This window comes from Cupressus sempervirens, chromosome 7 (genome assembly GCF_028749045.1).
Source record: "Cupressus sempervirens isolate cs-2001-9-10 chromosome 7, ASM2874904v1, whole genome shotgun sequence".
Classification (NCBI taxonomy): domain Eukaryota; kingdom Viridiplantae; phylum Streptophyta; class Pinopsida; order Cupressales; family Cupressaceae; genus Cupressus; species Cupressus sempervirens.
Genome location: NC_143124.1, coordinates 491,924,501 through 491,944,958, shown reverse-complemented (window position 1 = coordinate 491,944,958; position 20,458 = coordinate 491,924,501). Strand labels below are relative to the sequence as shown.

At 35.3% G+C, this 20,458-nt stretch overlaps 1 protein-coding gene across 1 annotated transcript; it reads left to right on the top strand.

Moving 5' to 3' along the window:
* Positions 1-12,635: 12,635 nt before the first annotated feature.
* Positions 12,636-17,775, top strand: LOC149547694 (disease resistance protein L6-like). Its single transcript, XM_089791771.1, has 2 exons — positions 12,636-14,044; positions 14,750-17,775. Exons 1-2 carry the CDS (start codon positions 13,452-13,454, stop codon positions 17,289-17,291), a joined length of 3,135 nt encoding a protein of 1,044 aa, XP_089647897.1. The 5' UTR covers positions 12,636-13,451; the 3' UTR covers positions 17,292-17,775.
* The last annotated feature ends 2,683 nt before the right edge of the window (positions 17,776-20,458 follow it).

Here is a 20,458-nt window from a genome sequence, read left to right as displayed (position 1 = left end):
GAATAAGGGCTAAGCTCATGAATTTTAGTCCTATGTGTTTATTAAGAATACAAAACATACTTGAAGTTGTAGCTAGCTTTATCATTCTATATTGACATCTTGAACTTAGCATACCAAAATGACTGAAGATATATAGAAACAATGATAGATAAGTATGATGTTTGTCTTTGTGAGTTATTAACCTCATAACCACATTGATTATCTTCCTCAAATCCCATTCGGCTTCTATCTCTTTGACTAAATTGAAATACATCTCATTTGAATCATGTGTAATGCTGTATAATGTATAAAATTTGTTCCATTAAATTGAGCAGTTAGATGCCCAAAACCATAAAATAGATAGAGCAACATTATTGGCTTATTTTGGATTTAAAACTTGAGACTATATGTGATTGTATATACATTCACCACCTTAGATGAGCAGTGTAAAGTAGATTAGATTGAATTAGTCAAAGATCTTTTAGTGCACTAAATCAGACATGTGGGTATAAATATGACTAGCTTCTCATCATGTGTAGGTAGAACATTAATAAAATACTAAAAGTGTCCTCCTGTGTAAATGAATTACATTAAGATCCTTGGTCTTGATTCCTGAGTGAACTATTTTTTAAGATGTTTTCTTAGTTGGTTGTACTTAGTTATCATTAAATCATGCTCTAGAAGATGTTAGGAATGATATAATACTAAATTACATAAACCATTTGATGTATGGATTGAATTATTTAATAAGAGTTTACACTTCTTAGTAATGAATTATTGTTACCTATATGATGATATTGCAAATAGAAATAATTCTTGCTAATGATATTATTTCTCCTTGTGTCTTATGTGTGAGCTCATAATGATATTCATTTGGAATACTTATATATTAAAAAGTTTTTAAAATGTTTTGATCTTTCTTCATAGATCTAGAATTCACTTGAAGAGATATTGGTAGGATTATGAATTGGCATATGTTTGGATAGATCAAGAATGATTATATTTCACAATATGTGTAGAGGTCACATGCGAATCATAATGAGCTATGCATTGAGACTCTATGTGATACATTTCTATGTATGAAATGGCCTAGAATTAAAAGTTATGTTTTTGAAGACTACATCATTTTTTATTGATTATAGAATGTAAGTGTATCTTGTAGCACATGCTCCATTACTCTCCTCCTAGTTTTACTTGTTTAGGCTTCCTCATTTCCAGGCTGGGTATCTTTCATGTGAGGAAAGATTTTGGGGAAGCTTAATAGCTTTGTGGTAGGGTGGTAAAACACTCCTACTATATTCTTGCCTTTGTGTTCTTAGACAGGTTCTGGAGCTCATTTCAACTTGGTTGTCATGTTGAGATCATCTTGGTAATCTAGTATCTGGTATCTAGTATATGTATTTCCTCTAAATTTAATGATAATTAATTTTGATTGGTCAATATTCAGATTACCTTAACTCTCTTTTACCTTCTACTTTTTATGGAGATTTCTAATGTGGCATTGGTTTTTTCAAGGGAAGTCTTTACATATGGTATCAGAGTTGTTGGTTCCATACTAGGGCCTTGAGTTCACTATGCTAGACACATAATTGTAAGTCAACTAGTTTACTTTATGTTGTATGGGTTGATGAAGTGTGTTGCGTGTTGTGTCTCCCTATTATGACTACTTTGACATAGAAGGATAGGATGCTCCTTAGGTATGTCATGATTGACCTTGCACTATTTTAAAGATTTCCAAAATAAATTTTCTTTCTGAAATGACTGGAACTCTACATACCCCATATGGTTATGATTTTATTTTTATTTAAATTATGTTACTATATAATATGCATATTGTTGTATTATACTTGAAGTACTTATTTCTTGCATGTGTGATGCAAGAAGGGTGTGAAATTCTATTAACTATTGAGGTAGTCAAATGATGGTTGCCTTTTGCACTAGGCTATGAGTGCCTACCAAATCAAGACTTGGCTTGTGATAGAAAATGAAAATGTCTTTTATTGTGTAAGTAGTATGTGATGCACATGTGGTGCAAGAATTTTTTTTTTATGCTGGATTCATGTGGTTCATTAAGTAACTTAGTATGATAAGTAGGAAGAACAAGGATTTTGTTTGAAAAAGTATTGCATGTTTTGTTATGCATTTAGAAATGTTTGATTATAAGATAAATTGCATGTGATGCATGTGAAGTTTGGTTATGTTCTTACTAGTCCTTGGATGCAAGGTTTCGTTAAACATCTACTCCCTCTTGGTGACTAGTGAGAATCACTGTGTTTAATGTGAAGTAGTTTTTCATTTGATCATGTGATCTTTTAGTTTTTATGAACTTTAAAGTGATGAAGGGCTAGCTTGAAATTTGTATGCTCTTGTGACCACCTAGCCACCTATTTTTTCAGTAACCTATCGATTGTGAATATTGTTCAGTTTTATTTTTATTGGTTTTGGACTTTTATTTGAGAGTTGTGAATCTTTATTTGTAGATTTCTTTAATCTTGAGGTGGCTAGCATTTAAAAAAATAAAAATTATGATGCTAGTCCTATGGTTTGAAAGTGATTTCTTCTATCATGTTTAGTGTGAAACATTGATACAATGTTTAAGGGAGTAGATTGTGAAGAACATGCCATTCTTCTTTTTGCATTTTTTTTTGTGCGGAAAGTTACCTTCCGATGTGGGTGTTGAATGTGGATAGACAGAGATGGGTAGAAGTGATGCTTTCCTTTCTCACTCTACCTGCTAGTGTAATGCTAGTACTAAAAAGTGCTTTGGCCAAAGCTATGAGCATATGTTTATTTGATATGCTTGCCCACGTTTCATTTCCCTGCCACATCCATGATTAGGGCTACTTGGACATATGTGGGAAAGTAGTATGTTCAATGGTTGCACCAAATACCTCCTACTTTTTGCATTGTTGGACATTGTCGAGTTGGGAATTCTACGTGTTAGGTAGGATCTCAAAGAAAGTACCTATTGTATTGTGTAGGGATTCCTAACTTAGGAATTCTATGTGTTAGGTAGGATCCCAAGGAAGTGCATTCTGTATTATTTGAGCATTGTAGGGTTGGGTATTCTATGTGTTAGGTAGGATCCCAAGGAAGTGTAAGGCTTCATGGTTGGGCAAGAAAGCACCTCAACCATATTTTATGTGGTAAATGAATAGCATGAAGGCCATACATCACAACTTGTGCTTATATGTTGGTTAAGCACACTATGGTGATGAGATGGACTTGAGGGCCTAGGTCACAAAATTGACAAAAAATTGGTTCATTGATCCTTGCAGGTGATTGATGAGCATACCTAAATGATTTATTTAATGGTGTAGATCATATGGTAGATGGTATTGCACTTGTATGATGCATTTATTTCTCCTTGTCCAACATGTAGGTTGACAATTTCTGTAATGCTCATTGAGGTGTGATACTTTAGATTTTACTTGATGTATTTATTAAATCATGCATTTTGATGGATGTATGAAATGTAGGTCAACATCCTTGGATAATATCACATGTTACATTCTTAAATGGATAATTATTTACTAATATTTGATTATGGTGAATGAAATAATTGTTGACTATTCAAACTAGGGTTTTGCTTGATTATTTCTATATTTATTGCAATTGATGATGTGGAAATTGCTTAGTAAGACATGGTTCTTACATACGATAAAATAAAGTGACACAATACAAGATAGGAGAATCCCTAGAGGAGATGTCCTAGCCCCCAATAGATAACCACACAATGAAAACAAAACAACAATGCACGATCTGATACCAATTCACAACACTTTATTCATAAAATAACTGCTACATGCAATGTGCCTAGTTGTAAGGCCTTATGAGTTATGGTCAAATACAATAGCAATTACAATAACAGTTCTGCAAGATCCCTCAAGATCCAACTCGAATCCTAGCTAGTCCAGGTTTACACTCTGGTAGAAATCCTCCAAGGATGATCTAAACTTGTGCTTGTAAGCCCAGCAAACAATCTCCTTGTTTCCCAAACCTCAGCTACTAGCTCTTGTCAAAGTATGCTCCTCTTCCACATCCTCTTCTCCAAGATGGATCATTATTACTTAAGACTCCACAAGACCCCTTACTTATACCCAACTAAGCCACAAGTCAGCCTAGTATGTTACAAATTAAATAAACCCTTGCATTAAATGCACATTTAAGCCACAAGTCAACTTACAAAGAAATAAAATACATAAAACCAAATTAAATTCCAAGGTCGGCTCAAACTAGAAATCCATAATAGACAACTCGAGCAAAATAGAAACAAAAACATGACCAAGCATCAAAATACCACTGTCAAGTATCAGCAAGCCACTAGGCATAACCGATCTCACATAAGCATCACCAAGCACAAGTATGTTCCAAGTCATCCATCAACTAAGTCCCCTTTATTAAGTAAGCTACTTGGTCAATATTGCAACCAAGCATAACAGATCTATGCAGTATAACCCAAGCTCCTAGTTTATACTGAATACCTATAAGCATCATCAAGCACCTTCAGCAACCAAGTTCCTTCAACTCCAAATCCAAAATACCTCCAACATGTGGGATTGCTAATGACCCTAGGATGCTCCTACATCAGATACCTTAGGTGAGAAAAGATGTTCTCAGTAGCTAGAAGAACATCTTCTAGGATTCAACAAATAAATCCCAAACTAGTTCTTCACATACATGTCCTCCAAGTCTTTAACTAGTACACTCTTTCCCTAGTTCCACATTTACTTCTTCACATTCATCGTTAGTGTGCCATAGGCTTTCTTTCCATGCTAATCTCTAACCCTCTTAGAATCCTTTAACTCAACTAGAATACCAATACTCAGGTTCCTTCTACCAAGTTCTTCATTTTGTAAAGGAATCAAGGAATGCTTCCTGCCACCTTTCTCAATAGTAATCACATTCTTGACACAATCATGCATGTACCTATAATCATACTACCAAGGTCTAACAAGTAATATGTGACTTACTTATGTCCATAATATCACACAACACTTGATCCTTATACTACCCAATCTATAAATCAACAAGACATTGCTCCCTCACTTCTAAAGCATGTTCATCTTATAATCAACCAATCCTATAAGGACAAGGATGCATCATTCTTCTCAAAGCAAGTTTCTAAATCATCTCCTCAACAACAAGGTTATCAGTACTACCACTATCCACAATCACATTGCAGACTTTACCACTAGACTTACAATGAGTCTTGAACAAGTTACTCCTTTGACAAGATTCCAATATCTTGTGACCAACTAGTACTAGTCAAGAAAGAAAATTGTCTCCTTGCTCAGGTTCATTGATACAATCTTTAGCGCCTATTTACAACAACAACTCTCCTATCACCAACCTTCTGTGAAAATTCATAAGATCTGTGTCCTTCATAATATCTATAACAAATATCCTTAAACTCACCTCTACCTATCCTCCTCTTCTGATCAATAGGTTTTGATTCATCTTCAACAATATATTTGTCCTTCACCAATTGATCACACTTCTCCTTCCCTCGAGGATTACCTTGATGTCTTCTCTTCTACTCTCAAAACATACTGATAAGAATCCTCAACCGAAGAAATAGTCATCATACCAACCTCATCCTCAATATTGAATGTCAAACCGTTAATATATCTAGCAACCTTCTCCTTAGAAAATTCTCTCTATGTCCAAACTAAATAGTCAACTTGCAAAACTCTTCTGTATAATATTTCACAATCATATCCTTCTGTTTTAGATTTTACAACTCAAGTTCATAATCCATATGAATGAACTTAGCCTTCAGTTTAGTCACCATCAATCTCCATCTAGTGATCTTCATTTCACCTTCCTCTTCTCTATCTTATTGTAATTCCTTCTACCAAAGAGCATCATGTCCCTTCATCTTAGTCTATGCCAACCTCACTCCAAGTAGATCTCCAATATCCTCTAGCTCAAAGTAGTCTTCTAATTTGCCAATACAATTAATTAGATTTGCAGGATTCAAAGTACTTGAGAAATTAGAAACTTCTATCTTTTGCTTCAGCTTCAAATGAGATTCATATCTATCAAACAAACTAACCTTATTTCCCATAGGTCTCTCCACATGCTCAATTCTATCCTCAACATTTGATCCAACAACCTCAAGTCTAAAACAACTTCCTCATAAGCATCTTTAGTACCCACATGCCAAGGTACACCACCTATGACACTTAAGATTTGTACAATCATATACCACCAATGTCATCTCAGCTTTGAATTCTTTAATCTTCTATGAGATCCCCACTTCCACAACATCATAGAGATCTTCAATCGCCCTAGGGTCCAATTATCTTGGAGGCATCTTCCAAGATCTTCACAAACCTTTTGCAACAAATCAACTAGATCAAACCCTCAATTAGATAATCTTTACCCCAAGTCCTAGTGCAAACTACCTCAACTTCAACAATCTATCTACATGCTTAGGAAGAATTGTGCTTTGATACCACCTGACGTAATACAAGGCATGAGAATCCTCAGAGGAGATGTCCTAGCCCCCAAAAAATAACCACACAATAGAAAAAAAGTAACAATGCAAGATCTGATACCAATTCACAACACTTGGTTCATAAAACAATTGTTACATGCAATGTGCTCAGGTGTAAGGCTTTCCAGGTTATGGCCAAATACAATAACAATTACAATAATAGTTCTACAAGATCCCTCAAGATACAACTCAAATCCTAGCTAGTCCAGGTCCATACTCTATTAGAAAATCTCCAAGGAATATCTAAACTTATGCTTGTAAGCCCACCAAGCAATCTCCTTGTTTCCCAAGCCTCAACTACTAGATCTTCTCAAAGTTCACTCCTCTTCCATATCCTCTTCTCCAAGCTAGATGATTATGACTTAAGACTCCACAAGACCCCTTATACCCAACTAAGCCACAAGTTGGCGTAGTATGTTGCAAATTAAATAAACCCTTGCATTAAATGAACATTTAAACCACAAGTTGACTTATGACAAAAAATAAATACATACAACCTAATTAAATTCTAAGGTTGGCTCAAATTAGAAATTGATGACATAAAAATTGAGAAAAGAAGAAACCAAAACATGACCTAGCATCAAAAAACCACTATCAAGTATCAACAAGCCACCAAGCATAATCGAGCTCACACAAGCATTGCCAAGCACCAGTATGTGTCAAGTTGTCCATCAACTAAGCCCCCTTTATTAACCAAGCTACTCGGTCAATACTACAACCAAGCATAACTGAGCATGGAGTATAACTTGAGCTCCCAGTGCATGTTGAGTACCTATAAGCGTCACCAAGTACCTTCAATGACTGAACTCCTTCAACTCCAAATCCTAAATACCTCCAACACATAGGACTGCTAATGACCCTAGGATGCTCTTGCATCATAAAGTTTGCATGTAGGTTAACTTCTTGAGTATATACATTTATGGCATATTCATGTGATCATATGTTGTGTTTGACAATTGGCTTATGAAATGTAATTAAATATATCTATCAATTCAACATGTAAGTTGGAAACTAGAATGAAGTTGTGTAATTAATTAGAAGATATTTTAACTACTTGTTGATTCAACTAAGTGTAGTCAACTTTTAACTTTGACCTGACTTGACTTTTTGACCTATGTGGAAAGTGTATGGAAACATGGTCTTCTTATGAGAATGGAAAATGGTATGTATGAATCCTTCTTTTATCTATTTTTTAGAATATATATTGCATTGGTGTTATGATCCACCATGAATGTGGAGTCTACTGTATAGAAAGTTGTTGACTCATTTTATTTAGTCATCTTGGTCGATGAATGATGATCAACAATTTGGTTGTCTTGAGTTTTTTTATTTAGACTCCTAATCGATATTTTGTTTGATATAGGCTTAATCATTCTATATTCGACTTAGACCTTTGGTCGATGTGTGAAGTTGATATTTACCTTAATTATCTACTTAGATGTAGAACTTTGAGTCAATGTTGTTTGATACATTGATGTGTGGCATCTATCATTCATCTTCTTATCATATTGTTTAAATATATGTTGCTAATTTTGAGCTAAAATATGCCTTCTGAGGTAAACTGTCAACTTTCGCAAGCATTTAGATGCATAATGATGATTAAATGTTAGTGAGCACATTGATGAAATTATATGCTTATGTCATTATATTTCATGATGACTCAAATGATGACGAATTAGATATAATGTGATTCTATTACTTGATTATGTTTCATGGACATTGACCTACTGAAGTGGACACTTACTCACTTAGTGAGCACCACATGTTAGATGGTACATATGGTATGTGTGGTTGATTATTGTACATATTTCATGATCAAGATGTGATTAAAGACAAGTTTAAGAGAAAACATTAACTCTTGATAATTATAATTGAACACCTATCTTCTTGAACCACTGACATTAAGAATGATCTAAAAGTATTGTGAGTGTATAAGTATGATAGGAAGTGGATATGAAGTGCTTACCAACTGGGACAAATCCATGTGAGGCCTAGGTATGATAAGTAAGCACAAGTATGTGTGTGACATCATGCAATTTAAGGTAATACATTACTTAATTTTTAGAATCCTTAAGACAAGGAAATATTTGGTTTAATAGTTCATTGGATATTTGATTTAATTTATGATGTACAAAAAATTGATATTTTGGTGTGGTTCTTGTAATGCCAATAGAGGGAACAACACATCATAAGAAAGAGGGAATATTGTTAGAGGTAGACTAACCTTGTAAAACTGAAGGATGATAATGGAATTCACACACACTCATGTAGAAAATGGATTTTGAAGTGATTAATTATTACCTGTTCTTACTTCAAGTATGAGTTTATCTTCTTTTAACAATGTTTACCCAAAATCTATATTAGTTCCATCCTTGAAAAGTTGTGTGCTAGTTTTACTAGAATACATTCAAATGAATGGTATGTTTTCATTGAGGACAATGAGATTTGACTTGGATAAGTAGACCGAAGTCAATACTATTGATAGAAATGAATATACCATATGCCTTATTTTGAGTAATTTTATTTTCCTAAATGTCTTTAGATATGAATGCAAATTTTATATATCACACATCAAGGAAGATGCATTTTCTAAGAGGGGAAGGAGGTCACAACCCATTCTTGCATATGCTGAATTACTCAATATATTATTGGCATGTAGACTCATTTAAAATAATTGATGAGATGGATCCTTAATAATAGTTATAACCTAACAGACACCTAATGAAGATAACACTTCATTGATGGTTAATTTATGATTAGCAATAGTTGGGGGTTATATAGAGGGGAGATAATGACGGTACTTGTTACATGCAACTACCTCAAAGCTACAAAAGGGAAGTGTAGGACAACTTGTCGGGAGGGGGGGCGAGGTGCGGTGGGGCGCATCTCATTCTTGTCTTCCTTGTTCATGGCTCTGTGGGTGGCCTAATGTCCAATTACACCCCACAATAATGGCGATCACATCGAAGTGCCAATTTATAAACCCAATAGTTCTAACTTACAAAAATCATTGCACACATCTCATCCTATCATTCGGATGACCAACAAAGCACGAAAGGCCTATCTTGGGATTGGAGTGGTAAGGATTGAAGCATATTTAAGTTTTCTTTTCTACTCATTTGCTAGGAAAGGAGCATTAGAGTACATGAATTTGTGCAAGGGACATGGAATTCTTTGTTTGGCTCCTTCATTATCAACAAAATCCAAGTTCCTTTTTGTGTAACTCTTGTTGTTAGTCTAGCTTGCAAGTTAATTCCTAACTAAAAAATGATAATGGTAGAGTGGATAAACTTTATCTATGTTAATTCATTCTTTTGATCAATTTAGTATTTATTTGAGTCATGGTCCCATGTAAATGTTGCATCATAGATTGAACTTAGTAGTGTGAAACTAAAATGTAGTATAAATCTTTTCAGCTAATTGGTTCATATTTATCTCTTATTCATCGGAAGAAACTATTAGTTGTGGTACTATTTGGATATTATTATATGAACATAGTACTCAAACTGTAAACCTAAGAGCTAAACACTTAGTTTCTTAAGAAGTCGTCTTGGTTATGAAGTCTCATTTAAGCATATGTCTCATTAGCGGTCAGATTTGAGAGAATGGCATTAGGGTTATTAAGGAAGCTATGGCATGAATAACTTGTATCTTGAGCACCTTTTTGTGTTGAGTAAATTGCCAAAAGCATTTTCTTTGTTACATGTGTAATTGCAGTCAAGACACAAAACTATAAACATGATAGGTAGGCTTGTGAGTTACAAAACTCTCATCATCAAACGAGGATGGGTAAAAGAAACATATTTCCTTATACCCCGCCTCTTCTCAAGCCAACAGATTTTGGAGTCCTGAGTAGAAATGATGCATAGAGACTAAACTATAGGATGTTTTATTTTGCGATTTCTCACTTCGCACTACATGTTTTGGTTGTTTGAAAACTCTTCATTCTTCTCTATGTACGATTGCTCCTCTTACATCTGTGTTAATCCACTATCTTTCTTTATGATATGGGTTGTTGGGTGAGTAACTCCCAAAATGAACATTGAAGAATCGATTATTCAGGCCACTCTGACTCATGGGATCCAAAAATCCCAGTGTGCGTATGCCAACAATGCAGCTTCTTAGAAAGACTAAGTTGGTGCTAATACCTGGGTTACCAAATGAGGAGTGTAAACATTCAAATAAATTGCTTCTACCATTTCACAGTCTCGTGAAAAAGGGCTGAGCTCATGGATTTTAGTCCTATGCATTTAGTATGAATACAAAACTTGCTTCAAGCTGTAGGTAGAATACCATAGTTGAGTTTGTAATGTTATCATTTATCTGCTTTATCATGCTGCATTGACATCTTGAACTTAGCATACCGAAATGATTGAAGAAATGTAGAAGCGATGATAGATATAATGGTAACGTATGATGTTTGTCTTTGTGAGTTATTAACCTCATAGCCACATTGATTATCTTCCTGAGATCTCATTCGATTTCTATCTCTTTAACTAAATTGAAATACATATCATTTGAATCATGTGTATTGTTGTATAATGTACAAATTCTATTCCATTAAATTAAGCGGTTAGATTCCCAAAACCATAAACCAAATAGAGCATGATTATTGGCTTGTTCTGGATTTGAAACCTAAGACTATATGCGATAATATATACATTCTCCAACTTAGATGAACAGTGTGAAGTAGATCAGGTTGAATTAGTTAAAATCTTTCATTGCACTAAGTCAAACATGTGGATATAAATATGACTAACTTCTCATGTGTGGGTGGAACATTAATAGAATACTAAACGTTTCCTCTTGCATAAATCAGTTACATTAAGATCCTTGGCCTTGATTCCTGAGTGAAATAATTTTTAAGATGTTTGCTTAATTGGTTATGCTTGGTTATCATTAAATCATGCTCAACAAGATGTTAGGAGTGATCCAATACTAAATGGCATATACCATTTGATGTATGGATTGAATTATTAAATAAGAGTTTACACTTCTTAGTAATGAATTATTGTTGCCTATATGACGATACTGCAAATAGAAAGAATCCTTGCTGATGATATTATTTCCCTTTGTGTGTTATGTGTCAGTTCATAATGATATTCATTTGGAATACTTATATATTAAAAAGTTTTTAAAATGTTTTGATATTTCTTCATAAATCTAGAATTCACTTGAAGAGATATTGGCAGAATTATGAATTGACATATGTTTGGATAGATCATGAATGCATACATTTCAAAATATGTGTAGAGGGCACATGTGAATCATAATGAGCTATGCATTGAGAATCTTTGCCATACATTTCTATGTATGAAATGATCTAGAATTAAAAGTTATGTTAAGGAAGACTCCATCATGTTTTATTGATTATAGAATGTGAGTGTATCATGTAGCACATGCTCCATTACTCTCTTCTTAGTTTTACTTGTTTAGGCTTCCTTGTTGTCGGGCGGGGTATCTTTCATATCATGAAAGATTTCGGGGAAGCTTAATAGCTTCATGGTAGGGTTGTATAGCACTCATATAATATTCTTGCTTTTGTGTTCTTAGATAGGTTCTGGAGCTCATTTCAACTTGTTCGTCATGTTTAGACCATCTCAGTACTCTAGTATCTGGTATCTAATATATGTATTTATTCTAAATTTAATGATAATTAATTAATGTTGACCAGTCAATATTGAAATTACCTTGACTTTTTTTTTGACCTTCCACTTTTTATAGAAATTGCTGATGTAACATTAATATTAAGGGCAGTCTTTACACCACCACTCCATTTCTAATTTATCCTCCAATTATGACATTCTAATAAACCGTGTTCCGATCAGACATTTTGTCAAAAATTTGCAAATCCTAGAACACCACGTTGCACATAACTTCCAAATCATCATGTTCCCTGAGAATTTATTTCGTTGAGGAAATTCGTCAAACAGGTTGCGCGCGTCCTCTGATTTCCGACATTTGATATATCCATCAATCATGGCATCCCAAGAAAACACATTTAAAGCAAACATTTCATTAAAAATGGCCGCAGTGAGCATGAACTTCAATTATTTTTTCCACAAGTATTTTGTGGAATGTTTGGTGGGCGTCTTCGGGGCACTGACATTCTGCATACATGTGAAGAAGATGATTTATTTGGGAAATTGTTTGTCCCAAATATCTTTATGGACTTCGATTTTGTACACGTAATTGTAATTGCAAGAGCCAATGACCCTAATGTCTTAATGATTAATGATTAATGTTGGTTGTGGAGGAGAGCTTGCATCGATAAAAAACACTCAATATTTGACACGCATTTGTTAAGGATCACAAGAAATACAAAATTTGTTTTAGGATCACATTTGTCTAAAAGCACAGACTCAAAGGATACAACAAATGTGTTACAATTCCTGAGGGTAAGGAAAAACCATTCACAGTAGAAGGATTCAAAGACTACTTCATCAAGATACTATGTTTGTTGCTGGCGGTGGAGTTTACCTTAAGATAGGTTTCGTGAATACAAGCAAAGTAGATTTCAGAGTTATTGGGATGCAAGTACCGACAGTAATGCATGAACTTTTTGAGTTTCCAGTGCATGAAAATTATTGACAAGAATCGCCTTCATAAACCATGGAACGAATATGGAAAATCAAGCTCATGGATGGGCTTCTTCCAGCCTGGTTGAAAACAATGAACGGGGAGGATCTTTCGGATGGTCGTCCATTTAATTTCCAGCTATTTCAGCCATTTGATCCAAATAGGTTGTGCCTTTAATATTAAAAAAATGCCTACTGCGTAAAATATGTCACTGTAGGTGATGCTTCGCCGTTTCTTTCACGCGCTTTCCTTTGCGAACTAAGGCCGTCAACGCGTATACTCACTACTTCTCACATAACCTCTCATCTTCTATACAATTTGGCCTTCTACTCCTCAGCAACGGAGTCTTTTTTCCATTTGCTTTCTACCTTCTTCTCCAGTTCAATCCATTATGGCATCTACTGCTAACAGTAGCGCACATCCACTCCTTCAAGAATCTGAACCATCTAAATCTGTTTCTGCTGGATCCTCAATGCCCACCTTTGTCATGTACGAACCACCCACAACTAAACTTGCCTTCAAGAGTGAGAAGAGGTATCATATTTTTCTCAGCTTCAGGGGACCAGATGTAAGAAAAACTCTGGTTGATCATCTCTTCCAAGCTCTCTCTGCAGCAGGACTGAATGTCTTCCTAGACAGTGACAAACTCGAAAAGGGGGAAATAATTGGACTGAGCTTGGAAAGAGCAATAGAGTACAGTGCGATACGGATTCCTATATTTTCTGAAGGTTATGCAGACTCAGCATGGTGTCTGAAGGAGGCGGCTGCAATGATGAGAACCCCTGGTTTGATTATTCCTCTGTTTTATTATGTGGATCCAACTCATGTTAGATACCCTGAAAACGAGTCCAGTCCGTATAAAGAATCATTTCTCAAGCATCATGGCCGTTCAGATCGATACCCAAGAGAAGAAATTGATGGCTGGAAGAAGGCCCTACTACAGATCTGTTCTCGCTCAGGATGGTCCATGGATATAACTCAAGGGTAAGCAACGAGTCTCACTATTTAAGGGTGCATGGTTAAAATTTAATTTTCTAAGTTTATTTCCTATTTTTATTAAATACAATCTCATATAAGCCATGGATATTCTATTTCTTTATCTGTTCTCAGATGGCCATAGTTCATATTTTAAAATTAGAAATTTTTTTTTCTCTTTATTTGATTAAATTGGTAATTGGAATAATCACTAGTCAATCTTCTCGAGAAAAAAGTTAAATATATTTCAAATAGACAAGATTCAATCAATTTTTTTTTCACTCCAAAACCATTGAATTTTAAGACAATTGCAGTTTTCTTTTATATTATCGCTCAACCTTTTTGTCTAACTTTTTCTGGATAAGTTCGATTTATTTCAAATAGACAAAATGAATCAATTTTTTCACTCAAAAATCTTTTGAACTTAAAAACAGCAATGCTGGCTTTTTCTTGCTGTTGCTGTCCTCTTTTTCCTTGCTGCAATTGTTTTCTCTGCTCATATTTGTATTACTTTTACCGAAAAAAGAAAGAAACAAATAGCAATTTTAGTACACTGCCTTTCATTTAGTATATGAAAAAGAGAACGGGGATTCCAAGTTTTTCTTTTAAAGTTTACTTTCCAACTTTTCTTGCTACATTTTGATATTTTATAAAGCAGTGGAACGATGATAATTATAGTTTGTAATTTCTATTGATCTATCCTGGCAATTGCAGCTATGAAGCTCGGCTGGTAAAGACCATGGTAAATGACCTAATTAAGACATTAGACAGAGTGCCATTAGAAGTTGCCAAGTATCCAGTGGGATTGGATAATGTCAAGAATGTTTTCATTCAGAAATTGAATTTAAATTCATTGCATGATGTGATCAAAATTGGAATATGGGGTATTGGAGGTATTGGGAAGACTACAGTTGCAAAGGCTGTTTACAATCACGTTTATTCTGATTTTGAAGCTGCTTCCTTTGTATTCAATGTCCGCACCACCGCTGCAGACCCAACAGGCCTCACAAATGTACAGAAACAAATTCTTGAAGAGCTAACTGGATATGACGGAAAAGTGCACAGTGTTGACAAGGGCATAGCTTTGTTTAGAGATCGTTTGGGACGAAAACGTGTGCTACTTATTTTGGATGACGTGGATGCTATTGTAAAGTTGGATGCTTTGGTTGGGGATTGGCTAGCTCGTGGCAGCAGAGTTATTATAACTTCTAGAGACAAGCACATTCTCAATGTTGCTCAAGTTCCATCCCCATTAATCCACGAGATGAATGGATTGGAGATAAACGAAGGTCTCCAATTATTTAGTTGGCACGCCTTTCTCAGAACATCTCCAAGTCCTAGTTACGAAGATCTGACCAAAAGAATAGTAGAAGCCTGTAGGGGGCATCCTCTTTCACTAGAAGTGATAGGATCCTACTTGTATGATAAGCAGGATAGCATAGGTTGCTGGACTGATGCTCTTCGTAACATTATTCTCAACCCAGATATCCATGAAAGACTCTACATCAGTTATAATGCTCTTAGTAATGATGAAAAAGAAATATTTGTTGACATTGCCTGTTTCTTCATTGGAAAAAACAAAGGATTTCCCATTGTTATGTGGAAATCCTTGTACAAGATGGTAGATAGTGCTGTATGTAATCTTTCAATGAAGTTACTGATAAAGATTGATGAAAGAGGCGTCTTTGATATGCATGACCATTTGCAAGACATGGGGAGGTTGATTGCTGAAAGAGAAAAAAGAGGTACCCGACTGTGGGAGAAAGAGGGTACCCGACTAGAAAAGGCTGCTCATTCAAGCACTGCATCTAACATTAATTTCTCTCGCCTTCGGCTCAATGGAGGCAATCTACAAAGGCTTAAAATGATGTGCAGACCTGGTCTTTGCTATCTTCATTTGCAGAATATGCCCATTGATGTGCTGACAGAAGACACACTAGCTATGCTTCCTAAAAGTTTGATATGGTTGAAGTTAGAAGATTGTACCTTTGCAGTTGGGAAGAACGGAGCAATAAAGATGATTCTTACAGCAATAAGAAACATAGATAGAGCACTAAGGCAACTACGTCAGTCCATATTTGTTGGCAAAATTAGGCAATTGAAGATTATGCAACTAAATGATTGCAATTTCTTCGACAGCCTTTCTATCTCCTGCATATTTTCACTTCTTAATATACAATTACTGCAACATTTGTACTTAAAAGGGTGTAAAGGGCTAAATGACTTCCCTGACTCTATTGGTACCCAGTTGCATCACTTGGAATGGTACTATTGTGAAGGCTTAAATAACCTTCCTGACACCATTGGCAACCTGTCACAGCTGCGAGGCTTGTCCTTAGAAGGGTGTGGTGGGTTAAGTATTATCCCTCATACCATTGGCAACCTGTCACAGCTTCAACACTTGAATTTGAGATGGTGTGACAGATTAAATAATCTACCTGGTACCATTGGTGACTTGCCACAACTGCAGCATTTAGATTTGGGAAGGTGTGAAAGCTTATGTATCCTTCCTCGTACCATTGGCAACCTGTCACAGCTGAAGCACTTAAATTTGAGAGGATGTAGAAGCTTAAACAACCTCCCAGATACCATTGGCAAATTGATAGAGCTACAGCTCTTGGATTTGGCGAGATGTGAAAGCTTAACTAGCCTTCCTGATACCATTGGCAACCTGAAACAGCTGCAGTGCTTGTATTTGGAAGGGTGTGATGGGTTAAATAATCTTCCTGATACTATTGGCAACTTATCACAGCTACAACTTTTGGACTTGGGAAGGTGTGAAAGATTGAATAACCTCCCTCAGACAATTGGCAACTTGTTGCAGTTGCAACACTTGAATTTGAGATGGTGCGATAGGTTGATTAACCTCCCTTTCACCATTGGAAACTTGTCACGACTACAGCACTTGAACTTGGAAGGATGTGATAGGTTGAATAGCCTTCCTGATACTATCGGCAAGCTGTCCCAGCTGAAGCAATTGGACTTGGAAGGCTGTGATAGATTAAATAGCCTCCCTGCTACCATTGGCAACCTGTCAGAGTTGCAGCATCTAAACTTGAAAGGCTGTAAAACTTTGAATAACCTACCTCATACCATTGGTAACCTATCACAGCTGCAGATCTTGGACTTGAAACGGTGTGTAAGTTTACAAAACTTCCCTGGTACCATTGCCAATCTATCACAGTTACAGGACTTTAACTTTGAGATGCTTCCTCACATCAGTGGCTATCCAGAAGGCTGGGTGCACTTTGATTGAAATAATAATAACAAAAGTAATTTTTTGCTTTATAAAAATGCCATCTGGTATGCTGAGTAAACATTGCCCTTCTCCAGCTACAGCGTTTTGCTTCAAATTTTAAATGGAATCTATTTTCCTTCATAAATTTGAGGGAGTATCAAATGTATTGCCTAAAACAGCTCAAATTTTCTGTCACGTCTACTGTATGGGACAGGGAATGCAAGCTCTCTGCCAACGCACTCTTATCCTGTGTCATGTAAGTTTTGGATTAAGATATAGGTGTCCATCAAATCACAATGGAAGGTTGATTATTCGTATGTCAGTGAATTTTCTTGGTAAACATGTAAGCAGAATGTGGAAGCATAGACAAGCCATATAGACTATTTGACCGGATGACTCAGTGAAATGTGGTCTAATTGAATTCTATGATTGCATAATATGCCTGAAATGTATTTGTTGAAAACAATTTATAAACATTCAATTGAATGTGATTGCACGTTAAGTCGAAATCTGCAACCTTTGCTTGCATCCTACAACCTATAAAAAAGTAAGAGCTTTGGAAAAAGGTATTGACATCCACCATAGGTTAAACAATATAGGAAATTTGTTAGGTGCTGCAGCTAGAATTGTCTTGGTAGGCAAGTATGCAAAATGTATAAGCAGAGGCAAAGCACACAAACTATTTAGCATAATATTTCAAGAATTGTTTGACAAAATGTCACAGATCTAGAAACATAGATAAGGCGTGTGAACTCTTTGATGTAAGTCTTAAGAAATGTGTTCTCGCCGTAGGGTATTACGAAAACAGTTTGATGATTTCTTCTTATGTTCATAAAGTGCCTATTCATTTAATGGCGGGCAGTAAAAACTCACCAAACATTTGCAGACCTTGAATACTAAAAAAAACAAATCTATGACATTAAAATCCATCGAAACGAAAAGTACTCACACTTACAAGAGCGATGTTGTCAGCAACTGCTTTATCACTCTCTTATTCCAAAGTTATTATCCCAAGATCTTGGTAAGTTTCTCCTCAATGATAAGAGTGCACAGAAACATGAGAGAGATGTCAATGTTGACATTGTTTCAAATAAATCTTTTGATAACATCCATACCAAGCATTTCAGAAATGCCAATATCACCACTTTAAAAGACTTTTTTTTCTCAATCTGACTTTGTTGACCTCCACTATTGGCGTGTGATGCATTGCACTTGCATAATGCTTGACTGGTGATGTATTTTGAATTCTTAGTTTTTTTTATAGGTGATTTTGTTTATGCATGCTGAATGCAGGGACCAAACAAGTCCCATTTGTTATATATTTCTACGGTTTGTCATTTCCATTAAATATCCCCTTGCTGTTAAATCTGAAAGTCTATAAAAACCTCCATATCAAAATTATGTAATCAAGATGAAAAAATTAAAGACTCCTATGTGGGTTAAAGACAATTATCTGTTAGCCGTTGCACTTTCTGTTTCAAAATCTGGATTGGGTACTAGAGAAATAGATCAGGGAAGAGTTGAAGTTAGAGCGGGAGGATCTAGGGTTGTCAAAATGGGGTGATGGTGTTTGAGAGCAAGGTAAAGAGAAGAGTAGCATAGAAAAAGCTATTTTGGTGAAGTACCTGGCCAATGAGAAATTGTTGGAGTCTTCAAAATTTTCCAAAATGTACCAAAAGATTTAAGGGGTTGTGGAAGGGTGGGAGAGACCGTTTGATCGTATTATAAAATAGCTGTAAAAAAGAAAAGGCATTGTTTTTTCGCTCAAGCCACGTATAGCATTTGCCATTTATCATTTGAAGCCGTTGATATCATCAATAAATCTGCAGTTTTTCTGAAGGTGATTCTTTGTAAGCAAGATAACAACTAATGAAAAGTCAGTGTAACATGAGGTATCCTCATGGAGTTGCAGCCATTAAATGGTACAAATCGTATTCATTTGATCAATTAAAGGTTGGATTGTTTTATATTTTTGAAGATAAATTGAAGCCGCCAATTGAGAAGACAGATCGCTATATTTATTCAAGTGCCAAAATAAAGAAATCATTTTAGATCGAAGTAAATAAACATTTGCACCCTCTGAAAATGGAATGATACCATGAGTTAAGGTTGTCTATAAAGTCGTGAGTTTTGCCGGAAAGACAAGTAAATAAGGATCACTGTAAAAAGGTGAAAGTAGATCGCAGTATTCGTATTTTTGTGCACGTCATTGCAAGGAGGCCTTATGTCAAAGAAAATCAAAGCTTTATTAAGTTATCCAAAACAGCTCCTATTTTGGTGCACATCATTGCAAGTAGGCCACATGCCAAAGAAAATCATAGCTTTCTAAATTATCCAAGCCATTTCATGTAGACACTACCCCTCCAAATGAAAAATTATACTGTATGAAAGTTTAAAAAGGAAAAGGCAAAGTTAAAAAATCAAATAATTATTCATATTAGTATATACTTGTGGAAAATGAGAATCTAAGGATAAAATATTGAGTGTGATGCTTTATTGTGATGTTGATAATTTGAAAAGAATGTTGGGTTGAAGATCATGAAAATCATGGGTTTGTAGGAAAATGCATGCTTTTTGTGTGTGAATTTAATGTGCTTATCCTAAATAAGAAGGCAAAAGAGAAGTACCTATGAGTACATCCTACCTCAAAGTTTATATTATTAGATTCTAAAGGAGATAAAAAATCCAAAGAGGTTGTACTTTTTGATAGTGAAAGTAATCTTAAAAGACCTTACATAAATAAGGATGTAAAAATTCACTTATATGAATAAAAATAATTTGTTGGATCAAATTGGGCATCTTAAAAGAAACTAAATCAAGGTCGAGGATCTTAGAACATGAAATAAAGAGGGACAAATAAATAAGAAGTTAGTGGAGAGAAAAGCTAGGAGATGGTGGGATTCTATAGCAAGAGCATAATCCTCATGAAGGGCAAGGAGAACTTAAGAGAAATTTAAATATGGAAGTAAGGAGTTAGTTAACTAATCAACTTTTTATCAACAATTTTTGACAAAACTATGGAGAGAGAGAGAGAGAGAGAGAGAGAGAGAGAGAGAGAGAGAGAGGATGGGGTAGGGAGAGAGAGGGAGGGATGGGTGTTCAAAGCATACATGGGATAGGATGCATAGAGGGACATAGAGTAGGGGATGGGAGAGAGAGAGAGAGAGAGAGAGAGAGAGAGAGTA